The 27,370-nt window shown below is 46.3% G+C and overlaps 1 protein-coding gene across 1 annotated transcript in view; it reads right to left on the bottom strand.

Annotated features, from left to right (window-relative positions):
• Positions 1-23,665, bottom strand: part of LOC132570195 (zinc finger protein OZF-like) — a 28,296-nt gene extending 4,631 nt beyond the window's left edge. The window contains exons 1-2 of the mRNA XM_060236628.1: positions 23,656-23,665; positions 22,677-23,478 (exon numbers count right to left, since the gene is read on the bottom strand). Coding sequence (XP_060092611.1) covers positions 22,677-23,478; positions 23,656-23,665 — 812 coding nt within the window. The remainder of the gene's footprint in view (positions 1-22,676; positions 23,479-23,655) is intronic.
• Positions 23,666-27,370: the final 3,705 nt, after the last annotated feature.

The following is a 27,370-nucleotide window of genomic DNA, read 5'->3' as shown; positions in this document are numbered from 1 at the left end:
ACTCTTTAAACAATATAAATAATATTTTATAACCAAGAAAAATACATGACAGAACAAAAAAGATAAATGGGACAAGCCAATACATAAATTACATAATTACACTAAAATAAAATTATAACCACAAAAAGTCTTTATACAGTTTGCTTTTGTTGTAGGAATTAATATAAAATGGATAAGGGTCATTAGTGTCTAACGCCGCCTGGATTTTGTCCATTGCTATATGCTCCCAAATTTTCAGGAGCCAGGTGTTGAGGGACAAATTGTTAGAGTTTTTCCAGGATTGGGCTACCGTTGTTTTTGCCGCCATTAAGAGTTTGGCAATTAGAGATCTTTTCGAGGGTGACAGTTTTGCTCCGGGCCAGTGGTTGAGAAGTAACACGGTAGGATCATCAGGAATTATAATACCCAATAAAGTTGAAAGATGAGAACAGATTAAGGTCCAAAAGGGTCTTATTTGGGGACAATCCCACCAACAATGAATGTAAGAGGCTTTGAGACCACAATTTCTCCAGCAATCAGGGGAGTTCGAAGTGATCATATGCGATAGTTGGGTAGGGGTAAGGTACCAACAGGCAATTAATTTAAAGTTCTGTTGTGATATATTTATTATGTTAGAGTGTAAAATTTCACTGGCCCAGATAGAGTCCCATTGATCTGGAGAAAGTGTAGTCTTGCAGTCCCTATGCCACGAGGTCGTGTAAGAGGGTAAAGAGGATTCCAATTTGGTTAAGAGAATACGGTATATACGCGAAATAAGACCTTTTGACATCCCACTATCCTGCAGGTGGAGGATCAGGTATTCGAAGTCTGTCGCTGGACGGGAAAGTGACGATTTCAATTTGGTGTTTTGGAGTAAGTGTCTAATTTGGAAATATTGAAACCAAGGTTATGGAGTTAATAATTTTTGATCTAGTTTATCTTTGGGTAAAATTTGTTTAGAAGAGGAAAGAAGATCGAAAAAGAAGACTCTTGAGGAGTCTTGCCAAGCTTTGAAAGAAGAAGGTAGTTGGGCCGGGGGGAACCATTTTTGACCAATAAACAAAGAAATGATGGAAAAACCAGGTGCAAGATAGGAACGCTCCGAAACCCATGTAGAAAGAAGTGCCTTAAGAAATGGATTAACAAAGTGCCATAAAGGATGATCTAATCTCTTGAGCCATAGTAGCTCATAATATTTGAGGAGAATAAAGTGGGCCTCTTCAACAAGTATCCATGCTGGAGGAGGGCGTTGATATAAAATGTTGGTGATTTGGGAAAGGATAGCAGCTTTGTAGTATCGAGTAATGTCAGGAACTGCCAGGCCTCCTTTTGCTCTTGATCGGCAGAGAGTTGTTATTTTAATTCTGGCTTTTTTGTACTTCCAGATGAAGGCGGGCAAAGCTTGTTGCCAAGAGTTTAGCATCTTTTGAGGTATCGCAATGGGAAGGGCCCGAAATAAATATAAAATTCGTGGAAAAATAAAGGATTTGATCGTTTGAATTCTTTCCATCCAAGACAGTTGCAATTTGTCCCACTGCTTTGAGGTAGTAGAGATGTCTGATAAGGTGGCAGTATAATTTGTCTTTAATAAACTAGAAAGGTTTAAGGGGATTTTTAGCCCTAAGTATGGCCAATTTTCGGTAACCCAATGGAAGGGGTATTTGATGTTTATTTCTTTCTTAGTTAGGAAGGATATTAATTGGGTAAAGAATAGATTTAGAATGATTAACTTGAAGACCAGAAAGTGTACCAAAATTATCCAAAAGAGTGGAGATAACGTCCAAGGATTGCAGAGGGTGTGAAATTTATAAAACTATGTCATCAGCAAATAAGCTGATTTTAAATGTGAAGCCTTGAACTGACATGCCGGGAATCTCAGGAGAAAGACGAATCAAATTAGCGAACGGTTCAATAGCCAATGCAAATAGAATTGGTGAAAGGGGGCAGCCTTGACGTGTCCCTCTTTCCAGTTTAAATGCAGAAGACTGTTGGCCGTTGATTTGTAGAAAGGCAGATGGATCTAAATAAAGGGAGTCGATGACCTTAATAAATTTTGGGCCAAAGCCCATGTGGTATAGAACTTTGCGGAGAAAAAGCGGCTCCATGCTGCCAAAGGCCTTTTCGATATCTAGGGCCAGAATACATGATTCAAATTTTTGGAGGGCACAATATTGTATTAAATTGATTGTCTCGTATTGTCCATAATGTCTCAGTTTGGAATGAATCCTGATTGGTTGGTATGAATGTAGGAGCCTATAATTATATTCAGTCTAGCTGTCAAGATAGACGTAAATAACTTATAATCATTGTTAAGTAAAGAAATAGGGCGATAAGATTTGGTGTTTGAAGGATCCTTGTCTCTTTTAGGTATAAGAATTATCTTCGCCTGAGACCATGAAGGGGGCATATGACAAGTCTCCAACACAAGATTACAAATTGAAGTAAAATGGGGAATTAGAGATGGGCCAATTTTTTTGTAGAACTCTGAGGGTAAACCATCCCTGCCCGGAGTTTTGTTAGGTTTGGAAGATTTGATAGCATCAAACACTTCTGTGGGGGAGATAGGAGAGTCTAAGAAGAGTTGATGGTCATGTTGTTTTATGGAATGTTGTTAGCCGCCCTGAGCCTGCCAAGGTGGGGGAGGGCGGGATATAAATAAATAAATAAATAAATAAATAAATAAATAAATAAATAAATAAATAAATAAATAAATGTGATAGGTGACTAAGAATGTGTTGGTTTTGTAAAAAGTGATCTATTGAAAAAGGAGAAGGATTAGTTGAAGTATACAGCTTTTGAAAATAGTCATGGAAGGTGTCTAGGATTTTTTTTATTAGAAGAGTGTCTTTTACCTGAGTGATCAGTGATAACATTAATTTATCAAAGATTTCAGGTTTTCACGGCTGGCATCATCATTAGGGTTTGTAGAATCTTTCGGGCTCAAGTGCCGTGTTCTACTGGAGAAAGTTTTTCTTCCAGACGTTTTGTTCTCAGCTGCGGAGAACATCTTCAGTGGCGTTGCAGCCGGAGCAGGCGCTCTGACCTTCTTGGCTGCTGTGCATTGAGTGAGGCCAGGGCTGCTGGAGAGCTGCTATTTCTAGGCTGGAGGGGGTGTGGTGAGAGGGCAATTGGTTTGTGAATGTACTTATTGTTTGGTGGGGCTTCCTGGAAGGGCGATGATAAAGAAACTGGCTGTGGAATGTGACCATTGTTCTGTGTTGATTGCTGGGAGGGTTGGAGGGGGTGTGAAGATAAGGAAGATGGTTGTTGATTGTGCTGATTGTTCTCTGGAATGTGCTGGTTGTTCTGTGACCTTCTGCAATTTGTAGTCTGTAGGGTGTTTTGCAGAGCTGGATACCAAGGATGGTGGATGGAAATGCCTTCGTCCTTTCTGTTAAAGTTGTGCTGGTGTTTGTAAATCTCAATAGCTTCTCTGTTCAGGCGGGTGTCTCTCCCCTAATTCTTTTCTTAGTTTCCAGGATAGTAATTTCAGTGAGCGAGGGTGGTTGTACCAATACCTCTGTTTTAAAAAAAGAAGATTCTTCTTGATGGTAGAAGATTCCATTAGATCTAGCTTTTTCCTCTCTAGCATGAGTTTATGGTAAATCTTTTTTGAACAGGTTTTTGTTTGTGTTTTTGTTCTAATAGTTTAATGTTATCCAATAAAAGTTGTCTAAGCTCCAATTTTCTTGTCTTGTAGGCCAAGTTCAAGGAAATGCACTTGCGCCGTAGAACAGCTTTCATTGCATCCCAAACTATATCGGTGGAGACCCCGCATTCAGAATTGTTTTCAAAATAAAGATTAATCTCTTGTTCAATTTGTGTGCAGAATTCTTGATTTAAAAGAAGCGACCTATTCAACGACCAGTTATAACAAGGTCTATCCTGGGGGGCAATTCTTAGTGTACATTCCAACCAGGCATGGTCAGAAAGAGTTCTGAGGCCTATGCTAGTGTGGGAGATTTGATTCAATAAGGAAGGGGAGGTAAGAAAATAATCAATTCTTGTGAAGGTATTATGCACAGCCAAAAAATACGTATAATCTTTAATTCCAGGGTTTTGGATTCTCCAGATATCGCATAGGTTAGAATTTTGAAAAATGGCTCTCAAGGGTGTGGAGGGGGTAGTTGTGGGGGGATGTGATTTAAAAGATCTATCCCAGATAGGGTCAATTATTTGATTAAAATCACCTCCTATAATAACTGCCCCTTCTTGGAAGAGGGCAAGTCTAGATAGAGTGGATTTTATGAAGGTGAGTTGTGCTGTATTGGGGGCGTATAGGGAAACCAAAGTAAATAGGGAATTATTAAGCATACCCTTAATGAAAATATATCTTCCCTGAGGGTCAACCTCTTGGGCTATAGGTACAAATCTAACTCTTTTAGATAATATGATAGCAACACCACGTGACTTTGATGAACCGGCAGCTAGGAATTGTGTTTGAAACCATTTTGAACGAAGGATGTTAGAATTTGCCTTTTTAATGTGGGTTTCCTGCAAAAAAAGGAGGTCAGGTTGTAATTTGTTAACGCAGAGGAGAGCCTTCTGACTTTGACAACATTGTTAAGGCCTCCACAGTTAAGAGAAATTAGTTTTAAGTCTGACATAACAATAACCAATCAAAAAGTAATAAAATTGTAAGCTTAAACAACACTGAGAGGCCTAATAGCCAAGAATTAGATTTCTTCGGAGCCAAGTGCAAAGGATTTAGCCAGGTAGATAACAACCAACACTGTATTATAGCAGCACACACCTTTTGAAGGAGATAAACAACGACTATGAAGGTAAAAATAACAAGGCTCAAAGCAAAATTGTACGAAGTCAGTAAAATGGTTAGGATAACACCTACTAAAGGTAAGGACAAAGTCTGGCGTTCAAAGCCATAAACGTAAAGTGAGTGCATCAAGCATAATTTTATCTCTCTCTCTCTCTCTCGGCTTGGCTTCGCGAACAAAGATTTAAGAAGGGTGCAATAGTCCATGTCTGCTGCAGGCTCACTGGTGGCTGACAAGACCAATGCGGGACAGGCAGGTCCGGCCACAGTGGCTGCAGGGAAAAGTCTGATTTAGGGTTGGTGCTGTAGCAGTGCGATTCTTCCTCAATCTCCTTTTGTCCTCAAGACCAGCTATGCGTGCGTTCTCAAAGGAAGAGACAGCCTGGTGGATGGTGTGCCTCCATGCTTTGCGATCTGAGGCTAGGTCAGACCACTGGTGATGGTTGATGCGACAGGTGCCAAGGGATTTCTTCAAGGAGTCCTTGTACCTCTTCTTTGGTGCCCCTCTATTTCGATGGCCGGTGGAGAGTTCGCCATACAGGGCAATCTTGGGAAGGCGGTGGTTTTCCATCCTAGAAATATGCCCTGCCCAGCGCAGCTGCGTCTTCAACAGCAGTGCCTCGATGCTGGTAACTTCCGCCCGCTTGAGGACTTCAGTGTTGGTCACAAAGTCACTCCAGTGGATGTTGAGGATGGTGCGAAGGCAGCGCTGATGAAAGCGCTCAAGGAGTCGCAGGTGATGACGGTATAAAACCCACGATTCGGAGCTGTAGATGAGGGTTGTCATTACAACCGCTTTGTAAACATTGATCTTTGTGCCTTTTTTCAGATGCTTGTTGCTCCACACTCTTTTGTGCAGTCGCCCAAATGCACGGTTTGTCTTTGCCAGCCTGTTGTCAATCTCCTTGTCGATCTTGGCATCTGAGGAGATGATGCACCCCAGGTAGCTGAACTGCTGGACTGTCTTCAGAACTGATTCACCCACAGTGATGCAGGGAGGGTGATAATCTTCCTGGGGTGCAGGCTGGTGGAGAACTTCTGTCTTCTTCAGACTAACTTCTAGGCCGAATAGCTTGGCAGCCTCTGCAAAGCAGGACGTCATATGCTGCAGAGCTGATACCGAGTGGGAGACGAGTGCAGCATCATCAGCAAACAGTAGCTCTCGGATGAGTTTTTCCATTGTCTTGGAGTGGGCCTTTAGTCGCCTCAGGTTGAACAGGCTGCCATCGGTGCGATAGCGGATGTAGACACCATCCTCATCATCTAGATCTACTGCGGCTCTTTGAAGCATCATGCTAAAGATGATCGTAAAGAGAGTTGGCGCGAGAACGCAGCCTTGCTTTACACCTGTGCCTATTGGGAAGAGGTCGTTGCAGTGTCTGACTTGGCCTCGCTGGTCTTCGTGTAGCTGGATGATCATGCTGAGGAACCTTGGGGGACATCCTAAACGTTCCAAGATTTGCCACAGGCCTTTCCTGCTAACGGTATCGAAAGCTTTGGTAAGGTCGACAAATGTCACATACAGAGCCTTGTTCTGTTCCCTGCATTTCTCTTGGAGCTGCCTGAGAACAAATACCATGTCGGTGGTGCTCCTGTTAGCTCTGAAGCTGCACTGGCTCTCTGGGAGGAGTTCTTCTGCAATGGTGGGCACCAGTCTGTTCAGGAGTATTCTGGCAAGGATTTTGCCTGCGATGGAGAGCAGGGTTATCCCCCGGTAGTTGGAGCAGTCTGACTTTTCCCCTTTGTTCTTGTATAGGGTGATGATGATTGCATTGTGAAAGTCCTGTGGTAATTTGCCTTGTTCCCAGCAGGTGACAAGTACTTTGTGAATTGAGCTATGTAGTACTGTGCCCCCATGCTTCCAGATCTCTGGTGGAATTCCATCAACTCCTGCTGCCTTGCCACTTTTCAGTTGCTTGATGGCTTTAACAGTCTCTTCTAGGGTGGGGATCTCATCCAACTCTGTTTTCACTGGTTGAAGTGGGGTGAGGTGGATTGCTGAATCTTGAACTACGCGGTTGGCACTGAAGAGAACCTGAAAATACTCCGACCACCGGTTCAGTATGGATGCCTTTTCTGTGAGGAGCACTTGGCCGTCTGCACTACGCAAGGGACTCTGAGCCTGATATGATGGACCATATACTGCCTTCAGGGCTTCGTAGAACCCTCTTAAATCACCAGTGTCTGCACACAGCTGGGTTCTCTCTGCAAGCTTGGTCCACCACTCGTTCTGAATGTCTCAAAGCTTGCGCTGGAGGTTGCTACATGCAGCGCGAAAGGTTGCTTTTCCCCAGGACATTTCAGAACATTTCAGAACGATGAAAAGGGGTTTCAAAAACCATTGTATAACCAAGGGGATCCATTTGACACATGAATCATAACTGAGAGCTAACAGGGCTGACCAAAGGTGGTTAAAGCTAGCAAATTGGAAAAGCTGTTCCGTGGGCAGAATCAACAAGTGGCTTTCCCTCCTGAAAAAATAAACAAACAACATTAAACGAAACACAAAACTTTCTAGACTATTCATTGTCTCTAAGTAGAGAACAATAAAATTCTGCTTAGGCAGTTAGGACAAAACAAGAGGAGGAGGGCTAGAAAAAGGGACCTCCCAACTGTCCCGTTAAAATGGAGTTAAAAATAAAATTAAAATTAAAAGTTTCCTCCTCCCCCTGCTCCGTTTTGGAGTGTGTGAGTAGAACAAAGGCATGTTACTAACACTGATCTTATAGTAAATATAGGAATATACACTAGGTGAGTTGAAAGTGTGGAGTAAACTTAGCGTCGCCTTCTTGGCTTAGAAGAGAATGGCATATTAGGTGGTCGGAGTCCATTGGCCAAATTTGTATCAGTGGCTGAGGGTGGGTCAATGTGGAGGTGTCTGAGGAGGTCACATCCAGAGGCAAAGTCAAAGGCTGTCAGGCGAAGACCCTGGTGGATCACCAGGATTTGAGTGGGAGAGGACCAGAGAAAACGAATCTTGTGCTCAGCAAGTACGTTTAAGATGGGTTTCATGTTTTTTCTGTGCTGCAAAGTCTCTGGGGAGAGGTCAGCCAAAACAAGGATCTTTTCCCCTTTGTAAAGTAAGCCCTCTTCAGACCGGGTTTTTTGTAGTATTGAGATTCTGGTCCTGGAGTCTGGGATCATAGACAGAATGTCACGTGGAAAGTCTTTTGAATTAGGTTGTAAAGCACCTAGACGATAAGCAGAGTCAATAACGGGGGGCAATGCCATCTTGGAGATTAAGGGCAGAAGCCAGCCAGGATGCTATGAAGGTCTTGATCTCCTGATTTTCCTCAGCCTGCTCAGGCAGCCCTCTAAATTTCAAATTTGCCGCCCTTAGTTTATTGTCCAGGTATAGGACCTTTTCATGCAGCCATGAATCAGAGCGCTGGAGGTTCTCCACTGCATCATGGGTTTTGGAGGCCATTTCAAAGGCTGCATCAGCAGTTTGGGTTACAGCCACTAACGTTTCATTTATTTTTTTGAGTTCAGATTGGATAGGGGCTATTGCTTTGGAGATTTTATCCTCTGGGCTGGGAGAAGAGCCGGACGCCATTTTCAGAGATCGCTGGGGGGAAGGTCAGTACCTGCTGCGTTGTTGAGGACGTCTTTTTGGCTGCCTTGGGAGTTCCGACGCTGCGTCTGCCCATGCCCGGGTGAAATTAACGCGATGTGCTGGAGTGGGGGGAGTGCGAAGGGACAGTTTGCTGGGAAAGGCTTTCTCAGGTGTCCGCCATTACCGGCGACACCCCGCCTTCCCTCGAACCTCCGTCTTAGAGATTGGATTTATATCCCACCCTTCACTACCTGAAGGAGTCTCAGAGCAGCTTACAATCTCCTTCTTGTCCCTCCCCCTCCCCACAACAGACACCCTATGAGGTGGGTGGGGCTGAGAGAGGTCTGACAGAAACTGTTCTTGAGAGAACAACTCTGACAGAGTTAGGACCCACCCAAAGTCACTCCAGCAGTTGCATCTGGAGGAGTGGGGAATCAAACCCGGTTCTCCCAGAAAAGTGAATATTGTCATTAGTAAGTGATTATTAGGTCCGAATTTCAGGTGTTCCTGATTTGCATCTCTCTGCAGCATGATCTTTTTCAGGGCCAGACTCCAGAATGCGGCAATTGCTTAATCATGAGAACCTGTAACCGGTACTGTAACCAGAAGGGAGGTGGGATTAGGAGGGTGCTGAGAAGCTCTGGAAGATTCCATCAAGAAGGGCCCTTGATACTGGGAGCCTGCAAGCCAGTGCTGCTAGCTTCTTTCCCTTTTCTGCTGCTGAGTCGCAGAAACTGTGCTCTTTAATGATGTCTTATTTTAAAATCTTTAATGAAATTTTATACATTTTTAAAAAGGGGTCTGCTTTACTTGTGCACACTCCCCTCCTGAGCCCACAGACTGGGTGCTGCTTGGGTACAAAGAGTGAGGGGTACAGAGAGTGAGGAAGATCCTGCGAATTTAGGGGGAGGTGTTTGTGAGTTTCCTGCATTGTGCAGGGGGTTGGACTAGATGACCCTGGAGGTTCTTCCAACTCTTTGATTCTATTAGGAAGAACTTTCTGAAAGTTAGAGTGGTTCCTCAGTGGAACAGCCTTGCTCGGGAGGTGGCGGGCTCTCCTTCCTTGGAGGTTTTTCAACAGAGGCTAGATGGCCATCTGATAGCAATGAAGATCCTGTGAATTTAGGGGGAGGTGTTTCTGAGTTTTCTGCATTGTGTAGGGGGTTGGACTAGATGACCCTAGAGGTCCCTTTCAACTCTATGATTCTAAGATCCTGCGAATTTAGAGGGAGGTCTTTGAGAGTTTCCTGCATTGTGCAGGGGGTTGGACTAGATGACACTGGAGGTCCCTTCCAACTCTAGGATTCTATGATTCTAAGATCCTGCGAATTTAGAGGGAGGTGTTTGAGAGTTTCCTGCATTGTGCAGGGGGTTGGACTAGATGACCCTAGAGGTCCCTTCCAACTCTATGATTCTATTAGGAAGAACTTCCTGAAAGTTAGAGCGGTTCCTCTGTGGAACAGGCTTCCTCCTCGGGAGGTGGTGGGCTCTCCTTCCTTGGAGCTTTTTCAACAGAGGCTAGATGGCCATCTGACAGCAATGAAGATCCTGTGAATTTAGGGGGAGGTGTTTCTGAGTTTCCTGCATTGTGCAGGGGGTTGGACAAGATGACCCTGGAGGTCCCTTCTAACTCTATGATTCTATGACTCAGGGTGACCCAGGCTTTGGTTGTGGACATGACCATTTCCAGATCACAGGCAGCGAGGAGGTTTGTAATCCCACTCAGAGGGAAGGGTGTGTTGCAAAGCCTGGCCACAGAGAAATTAGGTTCTGGCACTTTCCAAAGTATTTCTGGGGGATCTCATTCCCTTTGCCTCAAGCCAGGACACCTGCTCTGGTTTGGGTGATGGCCACAACACTGGTCTCAGTTGCCCCTGTGTAAGTACACACACACACACACTCATGAAGCTGCCTTCTACAGAATCAGACCCATGGTCAACTCAAGTCAGTCTTTTCCTGTTAGTCCAGCAGCAGCTCTCCAGAGTCTCAGGAAGACATACGAATATAAGAACATAAGAGAACATATGAGAAGCCATGTTGGATTAGGCCAATGGCCCATCCAGTCCAACACTCTGTGTCACGTAAGAACATAAGAGAAGCCATGTTGGATCAGGACAATGGCCCATCCAGTCCAACACTCTGTGTCACGTAAGAACATAAGAGAAGCCATGTTGGATCAGGCCAATGGCCCATCCAGTCCAACTCTCTGTGTCACGTAAGAACATGAGAGAAGCCATGTTGGATCAGGCCAATGGCCCATCCAGTCCAACACTGTGTGTCACACAGTGGCCAAAAAACCCAGGTGCCATCAGGAGGTCCATTGGTGGTGCCAGGACACTAGAAGCCCTCCCACTATTCCCCCCCCCCCCAAATCAAGCACCCAGAATACAGAGCATCACTGCCTCAGACAGAGTTCCATTTATACCCTGTGGCTAATAGCCACTGATGGACCTCTGCTCCATATTTTTATACAATCCCCTCTTGAAGCTGGCTATGCTTGCAGCTGCCACCACGTCTTCTGGCAGTGAATTACATGTGTTAATCACCCTTTGGGTGGAAAACTTTGTTTTGGCTGGCAGATAGGGTTGCCAACTCTGGGTTGGGAAATTCCTCGAGATTTGGGGAGGGCAGAGAGAAACCTCAGTGGGGTCTAATGCCAGAGAGTTCCCCCTGCAAAGGAGCCATTTTCCCCGAGAGAACAGATCTCTGTCGTCAGGAGATAACTTGTAATTCTGAGAGATCTCCAGGCCCCACCTGGAGGTTGGCAACTCTCACAGGGCAAAGTGCCAGCACACTTTGCAGAACAGGTGGCATCTTGCCACCTAGAACAGAGTCCTACTTTGGCTTATCACTGGACGTGCCTACCTTCACGCCAAATGCCAGGACATCGGCAACTACATACGCCTCAGACTTTGAAACACACACACATAGAGGAAATATTTAGAGTCTGAGTAGAAAATATTAAACCAGAGGGGCTGAGGCAGCATAAGGCAGCTTCATGAGTTCATGCATAAGAAAATAAGAGAAGCCCTGTAGGATCAGGCCAATGGTCCATCCAGTCGAACACTGGGGCCAGGACACTAGAAGCCATCCCACTGTTGTCCCCCCCCCACCCCCCGCAAGCACCAAGAATACAGAGCATCCCTGCCCCAGAGATTAGAACATAAGAGAAGCCCTGTTGGATCAGCCCAATGGTCTATCCAGTCCAACACTCTGTGTCACACAGTGGCCAACAAACCAGGTGCCACCAGGAGGTCCATCAGTGGGGCCAGGACACCAGAAGCCCTCGCACTGTTGCCCCTCTGAAGCACCAAAAATATAGAGCATGACTTGCCCCAGACAGAGAGTTCCATCTGTACCTTGTGGCTAATAGCCACTGATGGACCTCTGCTCCATATCTTCTTCCCATCCCTTCTGGAAGCTGTCTATGCTTGCAGCCACCGCCACCTCCTGTGGCAGTGAATTCCATGTGTTAATCACCCTTTGGGTGAAAAAGGATTTCCTTTTATCCGTTCTTACCCGACTGCTCAGCAATTTCATTGAGTGCACATGAGCCCCAAGCGTTTTAACCTTTCTTCACAGGGAAAGTGTTCCAACCCTTGAATCATTCTAGTTGCCCTTTTCCAATGCTATAATATCTTTTTTGAGGTGCGGTGACTAGAATTGTACACGGTACTCCCAATTTCATTTCATTTCATTTTATTCGATTTATATCCCGCCCTCCCCAGAAGCGGCTCAGGGCGGCTCACAACACAGACATTCTAACATAGGATTAAGTTTTAAAATACATCAATTACATCAGTTAAAACAATAAAACAATATAGTCATAAAACAATAAGACAAAGTGGTCTGCCAAAGTACTATACTACAGCCTTCCTAAGAATTTTCAAGTACCGATCAGTTATATGCCAACCGGAAGCGGACTGTCTTGCAGGCCCTGCAGAACTGCCCAAGGTCCCACAGGGGCCTCATCTCTTCCGGTAGCTGGTCCCACCAGCAAGGGGCTGTAATTGAAAAGGCCCTGTCCCTGGTCGACTTCAGACGGGCCTCCTTTGGCCCAGGGATTACAAGTAGATTTTGAGAACCCGATCTCAGCACTCTCTGGGGAACATGTGGGGAGAGACGGTCCCTAAGGTAGGCAGGTCCTAGGCCATATAGGGCTTTAAAGGTAATAACCAGCACCTTGTACCGAGCTCGGTATATTATTGGCAGCCAGTGCAGTCCCCGGAGCCCCGGCTGGATGTGATCCCATCTAGGGAGCCCTAATAGCAGCCGGGCAGTGGCATTCTGCACTAGCTGCAACTTCCGGGTTCGGCACAGGGGCAGCCCCATGTGGAGGGCATTACAGTAGTCCAACCTCGAGGTGACCGTTGCATGGATCACCGTTGCCAGATCATCATGCTCCAGGAGAGGGGCCAACTGCCTCGCCCGCCTAAGATGAAAAAATGCGGACTAAGCAGTGGCTGCTTTTTGAGCCTCCGTTGTCAAGGAAGGCTCCAGTAGTACCCCCAGACTCCTGACCTTGTGCGCCGTTGTCAGTGACGCACCGTCAAAGACTGGTATGGGAATTTCCCTTCCTGGGCCACGACGACCTAAGCAAAGGACCTCTGTCTTCGCTGGGTTTAGCTTCAATCCACTCAGCCTGAGGCATCTAGCCACGGCTTGTAACGCCAGGTCCAAATTTTCTGGGACACAGGCAGGCCGGCTGTCCATAAGTAGATAGAGCTGGGTGTCATCAGCGTACTGGTGGCAACTCAACCCATACCTTCAGGCAATCTGGGTAAGGGGGCGCATATAGATGTTGAACAACATCGGGGAGAGCACTGCCCCCTGAGGCACCCCACAATCAAGCGTGTGTCTCTGGCACACCCGACCATCGAGGAAAGAGGAAAGCCATTGTAAGGCCAGCCCCTGAATCCCTGCGTCGGCACCAAATGAGGCTGCACCATCGATTTATACAGGGGCATTATAATACTGTTCTCAAGATCTCTCTCGGTCAGTCGTCTCCAGTTCACACCCCATCAGCTTGTATTTATCGTCAGGATTTTTGGCCCCAATATGCATTACCTTGCACTTAGCCACGTTGAACCTAATTTGCTACATTGACGCCCACTCGCCCAGCCTCGACAGATCCCTTTGGAGTGCCTCACAATCCTCTCTGGTTCTCACCACCCTGAACAATTTAGTGTCATCCGCAAACTTAGCCACTTCACTGCTTACTCCCAACTTCAAATCATTAATGAACAAGTTAAAAAGTATCGGACCCAGTACTTAGCTCTGCGGCACCCCACTGCTTACCACCGTCCACTGAGAAAATTGCCCAGTTATACTCACTCTCTGTTTCCTATTAATTCGCCAGTTTTTGATCCACAAGAAGACTTGTCCTTTTACCCCATGACTCTTGCGCTTACTTAGGAGCCTTTGATGAGGAACGTTATCAAAAACATTCTGGAAGTCAAGGTAAATAACATCTATTGGGTCCCCTTTGTCTATATGTTTGTTCACCCTCTCAAAGAACTCTTAACAGGTTAGTGAGACAAGATCTTCCCTTACAGAACCCATGCTGAGTCTTCCTCAATAATTTTTGTCCATCAATGTACCTACTAATTCTCTCTTCGATAATGGTTTCCACCAACTTTGCTGGTATTGAAGTCAGACTGAGTGGCCTGTAATTTCCCTCTGGAGCCCTCTTTAAAGATGGGGGTGACATTAGCTACCTTCCAGTCCTGTCACAGGGGAGGGGCAGTGATTGAGCTGTACAGTATCTGCTTGGCATGCAGGTGGTCATAGAATCCTAGCGTTGGAAGGGACCTCCAGGGTCATCTAGTCCAACCCCCTGCACAAGGCAGGAAACTCACAAACACTTCCCCCTAAATTCACAGGATCTTCATCACTGTCAGATGGCCATCTAGCCTCTGTTGAAAAACCTCCAGGGAAGGAGAGCCCACCACCTCCCGAGGAGGAAGCCTGTTCCACTGAAGAGCCGCTCTAACAGTCAGGAAGGTCCCCAGGTTCAATTCCTGGAATTCACAGTTTAAAAGGACCCAGGGGTTCGTGTGTGTCAGGAGTGATGGGAAAGACCTTGGGCTGAGACGCTGCCAGTTGAGGCGGGGCTCAGTTTTGGCAGCGCCGGGAAAACCTCCCATTCCCCGTGGGGACCTGAGGCCCTGCAGTGCACCCATCAACCCTGCCAATCCAATGGGTCTCTTAAAAAACCACTTTTGGTGACTCTGAGAAGACAAGATTTTAGGACAGCCTTGCGTTCCCTTGGGTAGGCGTGCTGTGCTGCTGGAGCCCCTCCAGTCCCCGTGGTGGTGGTGGTGGGCTGCCTTGCCCAGCAAGGGGGCATTGGATTGCGCACTGGAAAATCACGTCAAGGGCTGGCCCTAGAGCCTTTTGTGCCCTCGCCAAAACTAACGACTTGTGCGTCCCTCCCTCATTCTGTCCTATGAGCCCATAGAATAAAATGGAGGGACTGGGAGCCATAGTGGAGACCTGATCCCTCCGTTCTGTCCTATGGCCCCTACGAAATAATGGAGTCCGTTCTTTCCTATGGGCCAATAGGCTAGAATGGAGGGTGTAACGGTCCGACCTTTGTGACCGAGACCAGGCGGGCCATTAGAATGGTGGCTCAAACAAAAAATCCAAATATCCAGGCCCAAAACCGGATCCTGGGGTAAACTGCCACCAGGCTGGATTACTTTTTACACTCTGGGCGTTTTCGCACTGACCTTAATCGGCAGCGACGCCCCTCTTCACCGCGCAGGATCTGCGCGGATTTTGCACTAATTGCCGCGGAGCACCCGAAAGAGCCGGAAAGTCCCGCGGCTTTTGCAGCGCAAATGGAAACTGGTTTTTGGCGGTTTCTGTTTGCCATGGGACTTTCCGGCTCTTCCGGGTGCTCCGCGGCAATTAGTGTGAAATCCGCGCAGATCCTGCGCGGTGAAGAGGGGCGTCGCTGCTGATTAAGGTCAGTGCGAAAACGCCCTCTGAGATCCCAGCCCAACCACAGAGTTTTATCCTCTAAGCCCAGGGAAAGCCCAACCACAGCAGATGTGGCCGGGAGTTCCCCAGACAAGGTATTTTTTCTTATTTGGTAGATTAGGCGACCTTCGGGGCGGTCGAGTAAGCTTTTGGCATGTTGCTACAACCCCCCACACAAGGCACAAGAAAGCTCTTTTTAAAACAAAAAAGAGTTTATTTAAAGATAGGCTTAAAAATTATCATTAAGAGCAGTGAGCCAAAACAATAACATTGCAAAATATACTTAACTAAAGGCACCATATGGTTCCAAAGAAATCAGGAAACAAAGTCCATTGAATCCACAAACAGGGAGCCCCAACGTAGAGTCCAGGGTCCCAGAGTCTAGTCCAATCGTCCCGTAGAGGGCCCAGAGCAAAGAAAAAGGTAATCTTTTATTCTTAAGGAGCCCTCGTGGGTAGATTCGAAAAACCCAATCAGGACTCAACTCTCCCCAATAACATTAATGAGACCCAGATATGGGTGTCGGCCACAGGTGTCTCCCTTCGGTTCCCTGGGCAACAAATCTGCAGGGGCACCAACTCAAGGCCCTCTTTAATGGGCCTGACCTTTAGGTTCTAGGGCTTTGCCAAAAAAAATTAAAACATTTAAAAATTTATAAGCAGGCCTCAAGCCTGCCCAAACTTAAAATTAGGAGGAACCATATATAATTTTGGTCCACAGCATTACAGAGGGATTTAAATTTACTGTCTCTTTCCCTCCCCCTCCCCGCAACAGGCGCCCTGTGAGGTAGGTGGGGCTGAGGGAGCTCTTCAAGAACCGCTCTTGATGATAAATAACAAAAAAGGTTGTTAGACCATGGTTTCCGGTAATTGAACATTTATCGCAAAATGATATTATACCAAATAACCCTTTGTATGCTAACTTGACATACTTTTAAAGTTTGAAACCATGAAAGTTATATATATTTGACAATCCAAGGAAAGGAAAGTTCCCCTGTGCAAACGCCAGTCGTTTCCGACTCTGCGGTGACCTTGCTTTCCCAATGTTTTCACGGCAGACTTTATACGGGGTGGTTTCCCATTGCCTACCCCAGTCATCTGCACTTTCCCCCCAGCAGATTAGGTACTCATTTGACCGACCTCGGAAGGATGGAAGGCTGAGTCAACCCTTGGGCCGGCTACTACAACAAGCTTTCACTGGAATAGAACTCATGTTGTGAGCAGAGAGTTCAGATCTCAGTACTGCAGTACTGCTGCTTTACCACCCTGCGCCACGGGGCCGCTTGACAATTCCGTTATGTTTATACAGGGTTTGTATTTTGGTTTGTATTTTTTATTGCATGATGTGTTAGGTAACATAAAATGTAATAAAAATGGAAATGGGGAAAGAAAAAGAACTGCTCTTGAGAGAAAATCTCAGAGAACTGCAGCTGATCCAAGGTCACCCAGCAGCTGCATGTGGAGTAGGGAATCAAACCCAGTTCTCTCGATTAGAGTGTCTGCTCCTAACCACTATACCAAACTGACTCAGAGGGGAAAGTGAGGCTCTCCCCCCCCCCCCCCGAAGTTCTGGAGGGCCTGACCTAGTGGCCAGCAGTTCAGAACTGGGCTTTAGTTTTCCAAGGTAGAGGATGCTGAATGGGGAGAGAGGAAGCAAGAAGATATTGTTTATACCCCGTCCCATACTCTGAATCTGAGTGGCTTAAAATCTCTTTTACCATCCTGCCTCACAACAGACACCCTGTGAGGTGGGTGGGGCTGAGAGGGCTCTCACAGCAGCTGCACTTTCAAGGACAACTCCTGCGAGTGCTATGGCTGACCCAAGGCCATTCCAGCAGCTGCAAGTGGAGGAGTGGAGAATCAAACCTAGTTCTCCCAGATAAGAGTCTGCACACTTAACCACTATGGCTGACCCAAGGCCATTCCAGCAGAGGCAGGTGGAGTAGTGGAGAATTAAACCCGATTCTTCCAAATAAGAGTCCGCGCACTTCACCACTACACCAAACTGGAAAGTTGAAAACGGGGACAGAAAATATAGGTTGGCTATGGGGTGGGAAGGAGAGAAGGAAGCATAAGAAAAGGAGGTCTTTCAGAAAAGGGAAATATGAAACAGTGTGTGTGGGGGAGGAATGAGATGCTTCCCCCAAGTCCTTGCCCACTTAGAAATAAATTAATGTAAAAGTCATGAGATTTCCACACCTATCAAACATATCTCTTTGAATAAGGGCTCCCCTCCCCCCCCAAAAAATTAGTCCTTAAAGCTCTCTGGCAAGGTGGGTTAGCCTGAAAATGTGACCTGCTAAAGGGCACTCAAAGTCCTTCCAAGCCTCCTGTGGATTTAATGAAGACCAACTCATTAAAAACCTGCTGAACACAGAAAACACAAAGTCTCATTTGCCTGGTGCAAATCATCATCTCTTTAATCTGAGCTGTGCCCCTTCCTAAACTGAGTTTTGTTTTCTAGAGTCACTCACTGCCTGAAGGGGAAAAAAGCATTCTCTCCCTTTAACAGAGGCACGATGGGCTGTTATTTATCTCTTCAGATGCCCATTTCCACCCACAAAGCCTCTGGGGAAAAGACAGGATCCCACCCTTTCAGGCCTGTTAGCAACCCTAATGCAGATAGCTTTCCAAATTAAAGGAGTGAGATGAAATCTCTCACCTTGCTGCATGGTCATAATCTCCAAAGAGGAATTCAAGAGGACCTCTGAGGAGTCAGAGGTGGGGAGTAACCTTGGCCCAGGGCTCTCTCCGGGGCATTTCTGGCTCATGGTTTTATGCGGAGGGGGAAGGAGCAGGAGGAGAGAATTTTGCTTCTCCTTCCTGGGAAAATCTGGGGGTGGAAGTGGGAGGAGAATCAGGATTAAGGAACATGTTCAGCAGTACTGTGGTTAGAACTCTCTGCTCACAACCTGAGTTCAATTCTGGTGAAAGCTGGATTCAGGTAACCGGCCCAAGGTTGACTCAGCCTTCCATCCTTCTGAGGTCGGTCAAATGACTACCCAGCTTGCTGGGGGGAAAGTGTAAAAAGAATGGGGAAGGAAATGGCAAACCACCCCGTAAAAAGTCTGCCGTGAAAACGTTGTGAAACCAACGCCACTCCAGAGTCGGAAACAACTGGTGCTTGCACAGGGGACCTTTGCTTTCCTTCCTTCATCTTCCGCAAGGTTCACATGCCAACTCCACAGATACTATTCCATTTCCAAAATGCTGGATACTACTGTGTGTCTCTGTGTGCGTCTGACCTCTTAGAACTTACTGAGTGGTTGGGTGAGGAGACAACCCAAATGAATTCTACCGCCAGAACTCTTTCGGCTTCAAGGAAATAACACCAAAAAATCACACACAGCAGGCTGGACGGGGGAGATGAGAGGGTTGTGTAATGCCTCTCAAGAGCTACTTGTCAGATTTAAGAAGTTTCTGAACTAAGGCTGCCCGTTGGTCACACGATGTTTATGCCCGTAGCAGAGAGGCTGCAGGGATCTGTTATCCTCAACTCGTCCATTTCATCACAGGATTTGGAAAAGGAAATGTTTCTGCCAGTTTTGCAGATGTCAGAAAACTTAGATTGGCAGATCACATGAAGCAGCAAGTTTCACTGGGGGGGGGGGGGGGGGAACCACTAAAAAAGCCCTCCTTTGTGTAACTACTTTCTGAGCCTTCAGCACTTGGGTGTCTGAAGAAGACTCTCCAATCTGATCCATTAGATTGGCCTGCATCTGACTCAACGCTGTCGCTAGGTACATTTGCATACCGTTTGCCACTCTTCAAGGATCTCCTGTGAAATCACAACATGCGGCGGTTCAGTGATCCCCAGTAAGGGTGTTGATCTCTCTGTCTTACACATCTCAGACGGGCTGAGTTTATCTTCTACACCTTAATTTACTTATTTAACAAAAATGTTATATCTCCCCCTTTCCCTGCTCAGAATCAAATTAAACTACTCAATTCTTTAGTTGGCAGGATCACACTATACCAACTTATTTATTTCTTTTTTAAAGTAATTAATTACAGTTAATCAAGTATTGATTACATCTTTAATTACAATTAGTTATAATAAAACTTAACCATTAATTACTTCTGTTTTGCAGTTGTCAAACACCCAAAACCGTTCACAATATCTCTCAGTAATAATTACTTCTATTTTCTAATAATTAAACATTCACACCATGCCTCTCATACCCTCCTCTCTTCACTCATGCTTTATCATTGCATCCTACACCAATCACTCACCGAGAACTCCATCTTCCACTCTTTATCAGTCATCCCACACTCTCTTCTATACAGTCCAGTATCTCTCCTGAAATTTAAAGTTCAAATAAACACGTCTTGCTGTCAGCCACTTTGAATCTTCCAACCTTGTTCTTCCTTCCTTCTTCCCGCCTTGTTCCTTCTACAGTTTATAGTCTAACTATCATAAATCTAGTTCCACCAATTCACTGTATCCCCGTCTATAATTTTTCCACTTCCACTATATTAAGCAGCCAACCACACCTAGTCACTTAGCTTTCCACTCACACAAAACCAACAACATTTACTCTTTTCTCTCTCTCCTGCTTCCAGTTATTGCCGCTTTAAAGTGTTATCATCTCATGCTTTCATTTAAAGTCCAAAAAATTTCATTAAGACAGAGGTGGCCAAAGAAACCTCTCCGGATGTTTTTTGCCTACAACTCCCATCAGCCCCAGCCATCAGCCAAAAAACACCAGGCAGAAAACATCTGGAGAACTACTGTTGGCCACCCCTGCATTAAGTCTTCTCTCTTCTTCTACTTTCCGTCCACTCGCTCTGGAATAAATCTCACCAGCCAGTTTCATTTAGTGTTTTGATTTCTGCTATTCTGTCCCTTCCAGAACACCATCCATGTAGCACAAAAGCAGCAGTCACAGACAATTGTATTTACTGCTCCAAAAATCGTGCAGTCAAAATTAATTGAATAGAAAGTTTGTATTTATAACAATAATCAGCAATAGGTCCATCAGCAGCCGCAATCTGCCTGCTAACCAAGTATACCAAACGCTAAACCCTTAATCCATTTCAGCTGTTGCCGTCGTCAGTTCCAAACTTCTCCTCTTCTCCGTCGCCGCCCTCAGTTCACCCCCCCTTCATCGCCCAACCACAAATTCCAAGCCACTGCATATTCTTTAGCACATAGTAAACCACTTATCTCTGTCTATTGCCTTTTGTTGGAAGTCTCTTCTCAGTTGTAAAAACCTTGCTGCCCTTTCTCCTCCTCTCCGGCATTCACAGCTTGCCGCTAAGGCGTCTGCAACAACCCGGGCTTCGGGGATACCAGGAGGCTCAAAATGGAGCCGACAGCCCCAGCTCGACCCTCCTCTTGCTCCCCCTGCCTTGAGAACCCCCCAACTGGGGTCCTACTGGGTCTACCTGCTTCTGGTGACCCCAAAAGCCCATCCCCCGCAAGAGCAATAGGAAATGCGACTGCTCGTCGCTATGCTGAAACCGGAAGCTTTTTGTGTAACTTCTTTCTGAGCTTTCAACACCTGGGTATCTAAAGAAGACCCTCCTCAGAGCCAGATATAGGAATGTTTCACCCCTCTGTAGATCCTCTGAGGAATATGACAATCAGATCTGTGCTTCAAGCTCTTCCGACACCCTGAGCATTTATAAGGTCTTGAATCTCTTTCAATCGGCAGAACCCATCTCTGCTTTCTTTCCTGTGAGATCTATTTGAGGGCTTCAAACATGGCTGAAGCTCCTTCCACAATCCAAGCATTTTTAACATTTCTTCCTAGTTAGGGTAAGATTTCTGTGTAGATTCATGCTTTGTACAAGAGTTAATATAGTGTCAATGGCCTTTTGATAAGGTTCCACATACTACCCTTGTTGGCAAGTTGGTAAAATGTGGCTTGGATCCTGTTACCATTAGGTGGATCTGTAACTGGCTGACAGATCACACCCAAAGAGTGCTTGTGAGTGGTTCCTCATCCACTTGGAGTGGAGGGACAAGGGGAGTGCCTCAAGGATCTGTCCTGGGACCTGTTTTATTCAAAAATCCTAATAAATTATTTGGATAAAGGAATAGAGGAACCACTTACTAAATTTGCAGATGATACTAAATTGGGAGGGGTAGCAAATACAGTAGAACAGGGGCGGCCGACGGTAGCTCTCTAGATGTTTTTTGCGTACAACTCCCATCAGCCCCAGCCAGCATGGCTGATGGCTGGGGCAGATGGGAGTTGTAGCCAAAAAACATCTGGAGAGCTACCTTTGGCCACCCCTGCAGTAGAAGACAGAAACAGGATCCAGGATGATCTTGACACGCTGGAAAACTGTGCTAAAACCAATAAAATTAATTATAACAGGTATAAATGTAACGTTCTGCATTTAAGTAGGAAAAGCTGGAAGGGACCTCCAGGGTCATCAAACTCACAAACTCCTCCCCCTAAATTCACAGGATCCTCATCGCTATTAGATGGCCATCTAGCCTCTGTTCAAAAACCTCCAAGGAAGGAGAGCCTCCCGAGGAAGCCTGTTCCATTTAGGTAGGAAAAATCCAATCCATGGTTATAGGACGGGGGAGACTTGTCTTAGCAGTAGTATGTGTGAAGAGGGCCTTACATGAGTCAGCGTATGTTCCACTAATACCCCTAGATCCTTTTCGCACATACTACTGCTAAGACAAGTCTCCCCCGTCCTATAGCCATGCATTGGATTTTTCCTATCTAACTGGAACAGGCTTCCTCGGGAGGCGGTGGGCTCTCCTTCCTTGGAGGTTTTTAAAGAGAGGCTGGATGGCCATCTGACAGCAATGAGGATCCTGTGAATTTAGGGAGCGGTATTTCCGAACTTCCTGCATTGTGCAGGAGGTTGGACTAGGTGACCCTGGAGGTCCCTTCCAACTCTATGAGATTCTAATGTTTTATATGAAGAGTAGTTGTCTTTTAGGTGTAAAATGTGAAGAAAGATCTTTTTTGGGGGGGGGTAAGCATTTTCACCATTTCTCTTTCTGGTGGTTCTTATATTCGCTAGATGATTTCCAAGCTGAGTTAAACTGCATATTCTGAGCATTTTTCCTCTGTACTGCCATTGAGGACTTCTATTGTTAATCAGTGTCCTATCGTTAATCAATCACTCTGAGCACTCAAAATGTTTCTTCCCGATGGGTTCTTAGGTCTGGTGAACGATGGCCACTCCAAATGAATCTCTTTCCACACTCTGAGAATTAAAAGGGTTTCTCTCTGTATGGGTTCTTAGATGCTGTTGAAGAATGCCGCTCCAAGTGAATCTCTTTCCACACTCTGAGCATTCATAAGGTTTCTCCCCTGTGTGGGTTCTTTGATGGACTTGAAGACTGCGACTGTGACTGAATCTCTTTCTACACTCTATGCATTCAAAAGGTTTCTCCCCTGTGTGGGTTACGTGATGCTCTTTAAGACTATTACTCCGACTGAATCTCTTTCCACACTCCGAGCATTCAAAAGGTTTCTCCTCTGTGTGGGTTCTTTGATGGCCTAGAAGACTATTACTCCGACTGAATCTCTTTCCACACTCTGAGCATTGAAAAGGTTTCTCCCCTGTGTGGGTTCTCTGATGCAGTTGAAGACTGCCACCCTGACTGAATCTCTTCCCACACTCTGTGCATTCAAAAGGTTTCTCCCCTGTGTGGGTTCTTTGATGCTCTTGAAGATAACTACTCCGATTGAATCTCTTTCCACACTCTGAGCATTGAAAAGGTTTCTCCCCTGTGTGGATTATTTGGTGCCGTTGAAGATGCCCACTTATACTGTATCTCTTCCCACACTCTGAGCATTCAAAAGGTTTTTCCCCTGTGTGGGTTCTTTCATGGCCTTGAAGACTGCTACTCTGACTGAATTTCTTTCCACACTCGGTGCATTCAAAAGCTTTCTCCCCTGTGTGGATTGCTTGGTGCTGCTGAAGATACCCACTCGTACTGAATCTCTTCCCACACTCTGAGCATTGAAAAGGTTTCTCCCCTGTATGGATTGTTTGGTGGCGTTGAAGATGACCACTCGTACTGAATCTCTTCCCACACTCTAAGCATTCAAAAGGTTTCTCCCCTGTGTGGGTTCTTTGATGGCGTTGAAGACTGCTACTCTGACTGAATCTCTTCCCACACTCTGTGCATTCAAAAGGTTTCTCCCCCGTGTGAGTTCTTTGATGCTCTTCAAGTTGGCCACTCCTCCTGAATCTCTTTCCACACTCTTTGCAGGAAAATGGTTTCTCCCCTTTATTTTGCTGATGTTCCTGAAGATTTCCAAACCTCCTGAATCTCTTTCCAGACTCTGTGCATTTGAATGGTTTCTCCCCTGTGTGGGTTCCTTGGTCCACAAGGAGCTGCGATCTAATTCTGAAGTACTTTCCACACTGAACAGATTTACTTGCCTTCATTATCATGCACTTAGTTATGTTATGCTTTCTTCCATCTTGATTCTCAGCCAAATGGCCACCATACTTTCTCTTAGGTAGGCCTGGAAAACTGACGTTTCCTTTCAAGCCATTTTTAACTCTGACTGGCATTTGTTGATGAAGTTCCTTGTCCTCCTCATTTCTCTGATCATCCTCTGCTGGAATAGAGAGGCCCTTTTAGTACCTGGGAGGTTTGTAAGGTCCAAAGGCATCTATGTGACGACATAAGGATTGACGGCCCCTTGGCCTCATCCAGCTTGCCTGATCTTTACCAACTTTCCCCAGAATATCTAGTATTGAAGGATACCTCACACTCCCTCAAGAGCCACAGCAGAGCTCTTCCCCAGAAAGAGTTTCTGCACCTCCAGATTTCAGTCCCCAGAAGGCCACCCTCCCTCTCTTCCTCCTTACTCAGAGGGCTTTAGGGTTGTTGCTCAGAAGTAAACCAGAAATCCCCTGTGGCTATTCCTTGCCTCTTCCCTTGACATAACCATAAAGGATACTCACTCTCAGCCAGCTCATTTGGGAAGGAAATATGCTCTTCGGATCCTCTTGTTGAACTCTCCAGCCTTTCTTTGGATGCAAAGCCATTCTCTGTTTCCACCACTCTCTTTCTTATACTTCTCATTTCTTTTGCAGGAAGAGAGAGAGAGAGAGAGAGAAAGAGACTGATCATTCTTATATGGGAAAGGAAAGAAAGTCAAGAATAAAAATTCTTCTGGAAGGATGAAGTCGTGGTCAAGATCAAAGTGAAGAAGAGGAGGAGGAGAAGATTGGATTTAAACCCTGCCATTCACTACCCAAAGGAGTCTCAGAGCAGCTTACAATCTCCTTTTCCTTCCCCTCCCCACAAAAGATGCCCTGTGAGGTGGTGGGGCTGAGAGAGCTCTGACAGAAACTGCTCTTGAGAGAACAACTCTGACAGAGTTAGGACTGACCCAAGGTGACTCCAACAGTTTAACCTGGAAGAATGGGGAATTAAACCTGGTTCTCCCAGATAAAAGTCCACTCACTGAACCACTACACCAAACTGGCTATAAGGGATACGGATCTCTGAGGCAAAGCACCCCCTCCCAAGGGTTAATGTGATTATTAAGTCACCTGGTCCAATTTTCAGATGTTTGCAATTTGTATCTCTCTGCAGCATTATCTTCTTCAGGGCCAGACTACAGAATGCGGCAATTGGTTAATCATGAGAACCTGTAACCAGTAGTCAGTAGTGTAACCAGGAGGGAGGTGGCATTAGGAGGGTGCTGACAATCTCTGGAAAATTCCATCAAGAAGGGCCCTTGATTGGGTCGTTAGGACCACCTGAGGTAAAGGTACAACATATACTATGGGTATCGCCCAGAGGGAAGCCATGCTAGTACACCTTGATATTATCCTGCTTCATCATGAAGAATAGTTTTATGTAGAGTAACTTAGGCTACAGCTGGTATATTCATGCTACAACAAGAGTTGTCATCTAATACAAAGTATTTCATGTATTAGATAGTTCAGTCGGTGTTGTGGGTCAGCCAGGCCTCAGCAATACTGAGGACTCCTCAGTACAACGGGAGTCCCCTGTAGCCAGCCGGCTGACCAGAAGGAATATGAGCTGCAGGCTTGTCAGGATTCACAGCCAACAGCTAGGGCACAGCCACCGAAACCCTCAGCAGATAATCTCAGTTGGCTGTCCCCAGCCCTCCGGTATCATGCCCAAAATTAGAGCGCTGCAGATGGAGGCTAAGAAGAGAGCTACAAACAAGATGGCAAAGTGCACGGTCTCCTGGCCTGACACCAGCTGTTTCCTGATAACAAAGATAGGTAATTGCAGGATTGCTCCCAGGCACTTCGCTGCAAGCATGATCCTTAGCCGTGGGCTATAAAGCCAGCCAAGAGAGGCTGTCAGGCATGGATACAACATGTACGAAAGATGCTAAGCCACCAACTCTACCTTGCTTGGCTTCTGGAGCCCTGACCTTGGACTAAACAACCCTATCTTGCTCCATTCTGGCACCTGATACTCGAAGTCTGCAAGCCAGCGCAACTAACTTTTCTTCTTTTTTTGTTGCCGAGCTGCAGAAACTGTGCTGTTTAGCGATGTTTAAAAATCTTTAATGAACTTCTGTATATCTTAAAAGAGGGTCTGAATTACTTGTGCACACTCTCCTCCTGTGTCCACTGAACTGGGTGCTGCTTGGGTACAAAGAGTGAGGACTCAGGGAGACCCAGGCTTCGGTTCTGCACATGACTGTTTCCAGCTCACAGGCAGGTGTGTTGTAAAGTTCAGCCACAGAGAAATAAGGATTTCTGAGGGTTCTCATCCTCTTTGGCTCAAGCCAGGGCACCTTCTCCAGTTGAGAGATGGCCACAACATGGCCTCAGTTGCCCCTGGGCGAGTACACACACACTCAGCTGCCTGCTACGGAATTAGACCCTTGGTCCATTGAAGTCAGTCTTGTCCGCTCAGTCTGGCAGCAGCTCTCCACAGTCTCAGGCAGAGGTTTTTCACATCACCTCCAACCTGATCCTTTTAACTGGAGATGCTGTTGGGGGTTGAACCTGGGACCTCCTGCGTGCCAAGCAGAGGCTCTGCCCATGAGCCACAGTAGCGGGACAGGCCTCAAAACAGTGTACTGCTATTGAATCTTTTGATTCAAGCCTCATCACAATGGCAGCAATTGGCAGCTTTGGCCCCTATGAAAGATCCTTACCCAGAAAGGCCATGCTCCCATAGTTCTCCAGCACGACTTCCCTGTACAGAGCTCTTTGTCCTGGATCCAGCAGGGCCCACTCAGCCTCCGTGAAAGAGACGGACACCTCCTCAAAGGAAAAGGGACCCTGGAAGAAAAAGCAGATTCCCTCCTCAGACGTCATGCCAGGCAGAGGTGGCACCTTGGAAGGGAGTTGTCTGGGAAGGTACAGGGACAGACAGAAGGAACGGGGTGCAGAGGAACTCTCACGCACACACCTTGTAGTGACTGCAGGAGCAAAAGCCCCCTCCCCCCAGAAAGGAAGAGGGACCCAGGCTGTCCCCCCTCCCTGCTCATCTCCCCTACCTGGACTGGAGCTGCAGCAGTCGTTTTCACATCTCTGAACAGAGGAACACTCAACAGCATCTCTTCACTGCTTCTTACTAAGAGAAAGGAAGAAGGAAGAGTGTTTGCTTGTTTCTTCCCTCCTGCACACACCTCCCCTCCTCCCCAGGAGTCTGAAACCTTCCCTGAGCAAATTCTTTAACACTTTTTACTACATTATGGGAGAAGCACCAGGGACCTAGAGCGAGTTAGAGCGATTCCTCAGTGGAACAGGCTTCCTCCTTGGGAGGTGGTGGGCTCTCCTTCCTTGGAGGTTTTTAAACAGAGACTAGATGGACATCTGACAGCAATGAAGATTCTGTGAATTTAGGGGGAGGTGTGTGCGAGTTTCCTGCAATGAGCAGGGGTTGGACTAGATGACCCTAGAGGTCTCTTCCAACTCTATGATTCTATGATTCCTGACCATTAGAGCGATTCCTCAGTGGAACAGGCTTCCTCTTTGGGAGGTGGTGGGCTCTCCTTCCTTGGAGGGTTTTCAACAGAGACTAGATGGCCATCTGACAGTATTGAAGATCCTGTGAATTGAGGGGGAGGTGTTTGTGAGTTTCCTTCATTGTGCAGGGGGTTGGACTAGATGATACTAGAGCTTCCTTCCAACTCTTCTATG

The sequence above is a fragment of the Heteronotia binoei genome, chromosome 4 (assembly GCF_032191835.1).
Source record: "Heteronotia binoei isolate CCM8104 ecotype False Entrance Well chromosome 4, APGP_CSIRO_Hbin_v1, whole genome shotgun sequence".
Taxonomy (NCBI): domain Eukaryota; kingdom Metazoa; phylum Chordata; class Lepidosauria; order Squamata; family Gekkonidae; genus Heteronotia; species Heteronotia binoei.
Note: the sequence above shows the minus strand (reverse complement) of the source record. Positions and strands in the feature narration are given on the sequence as shown.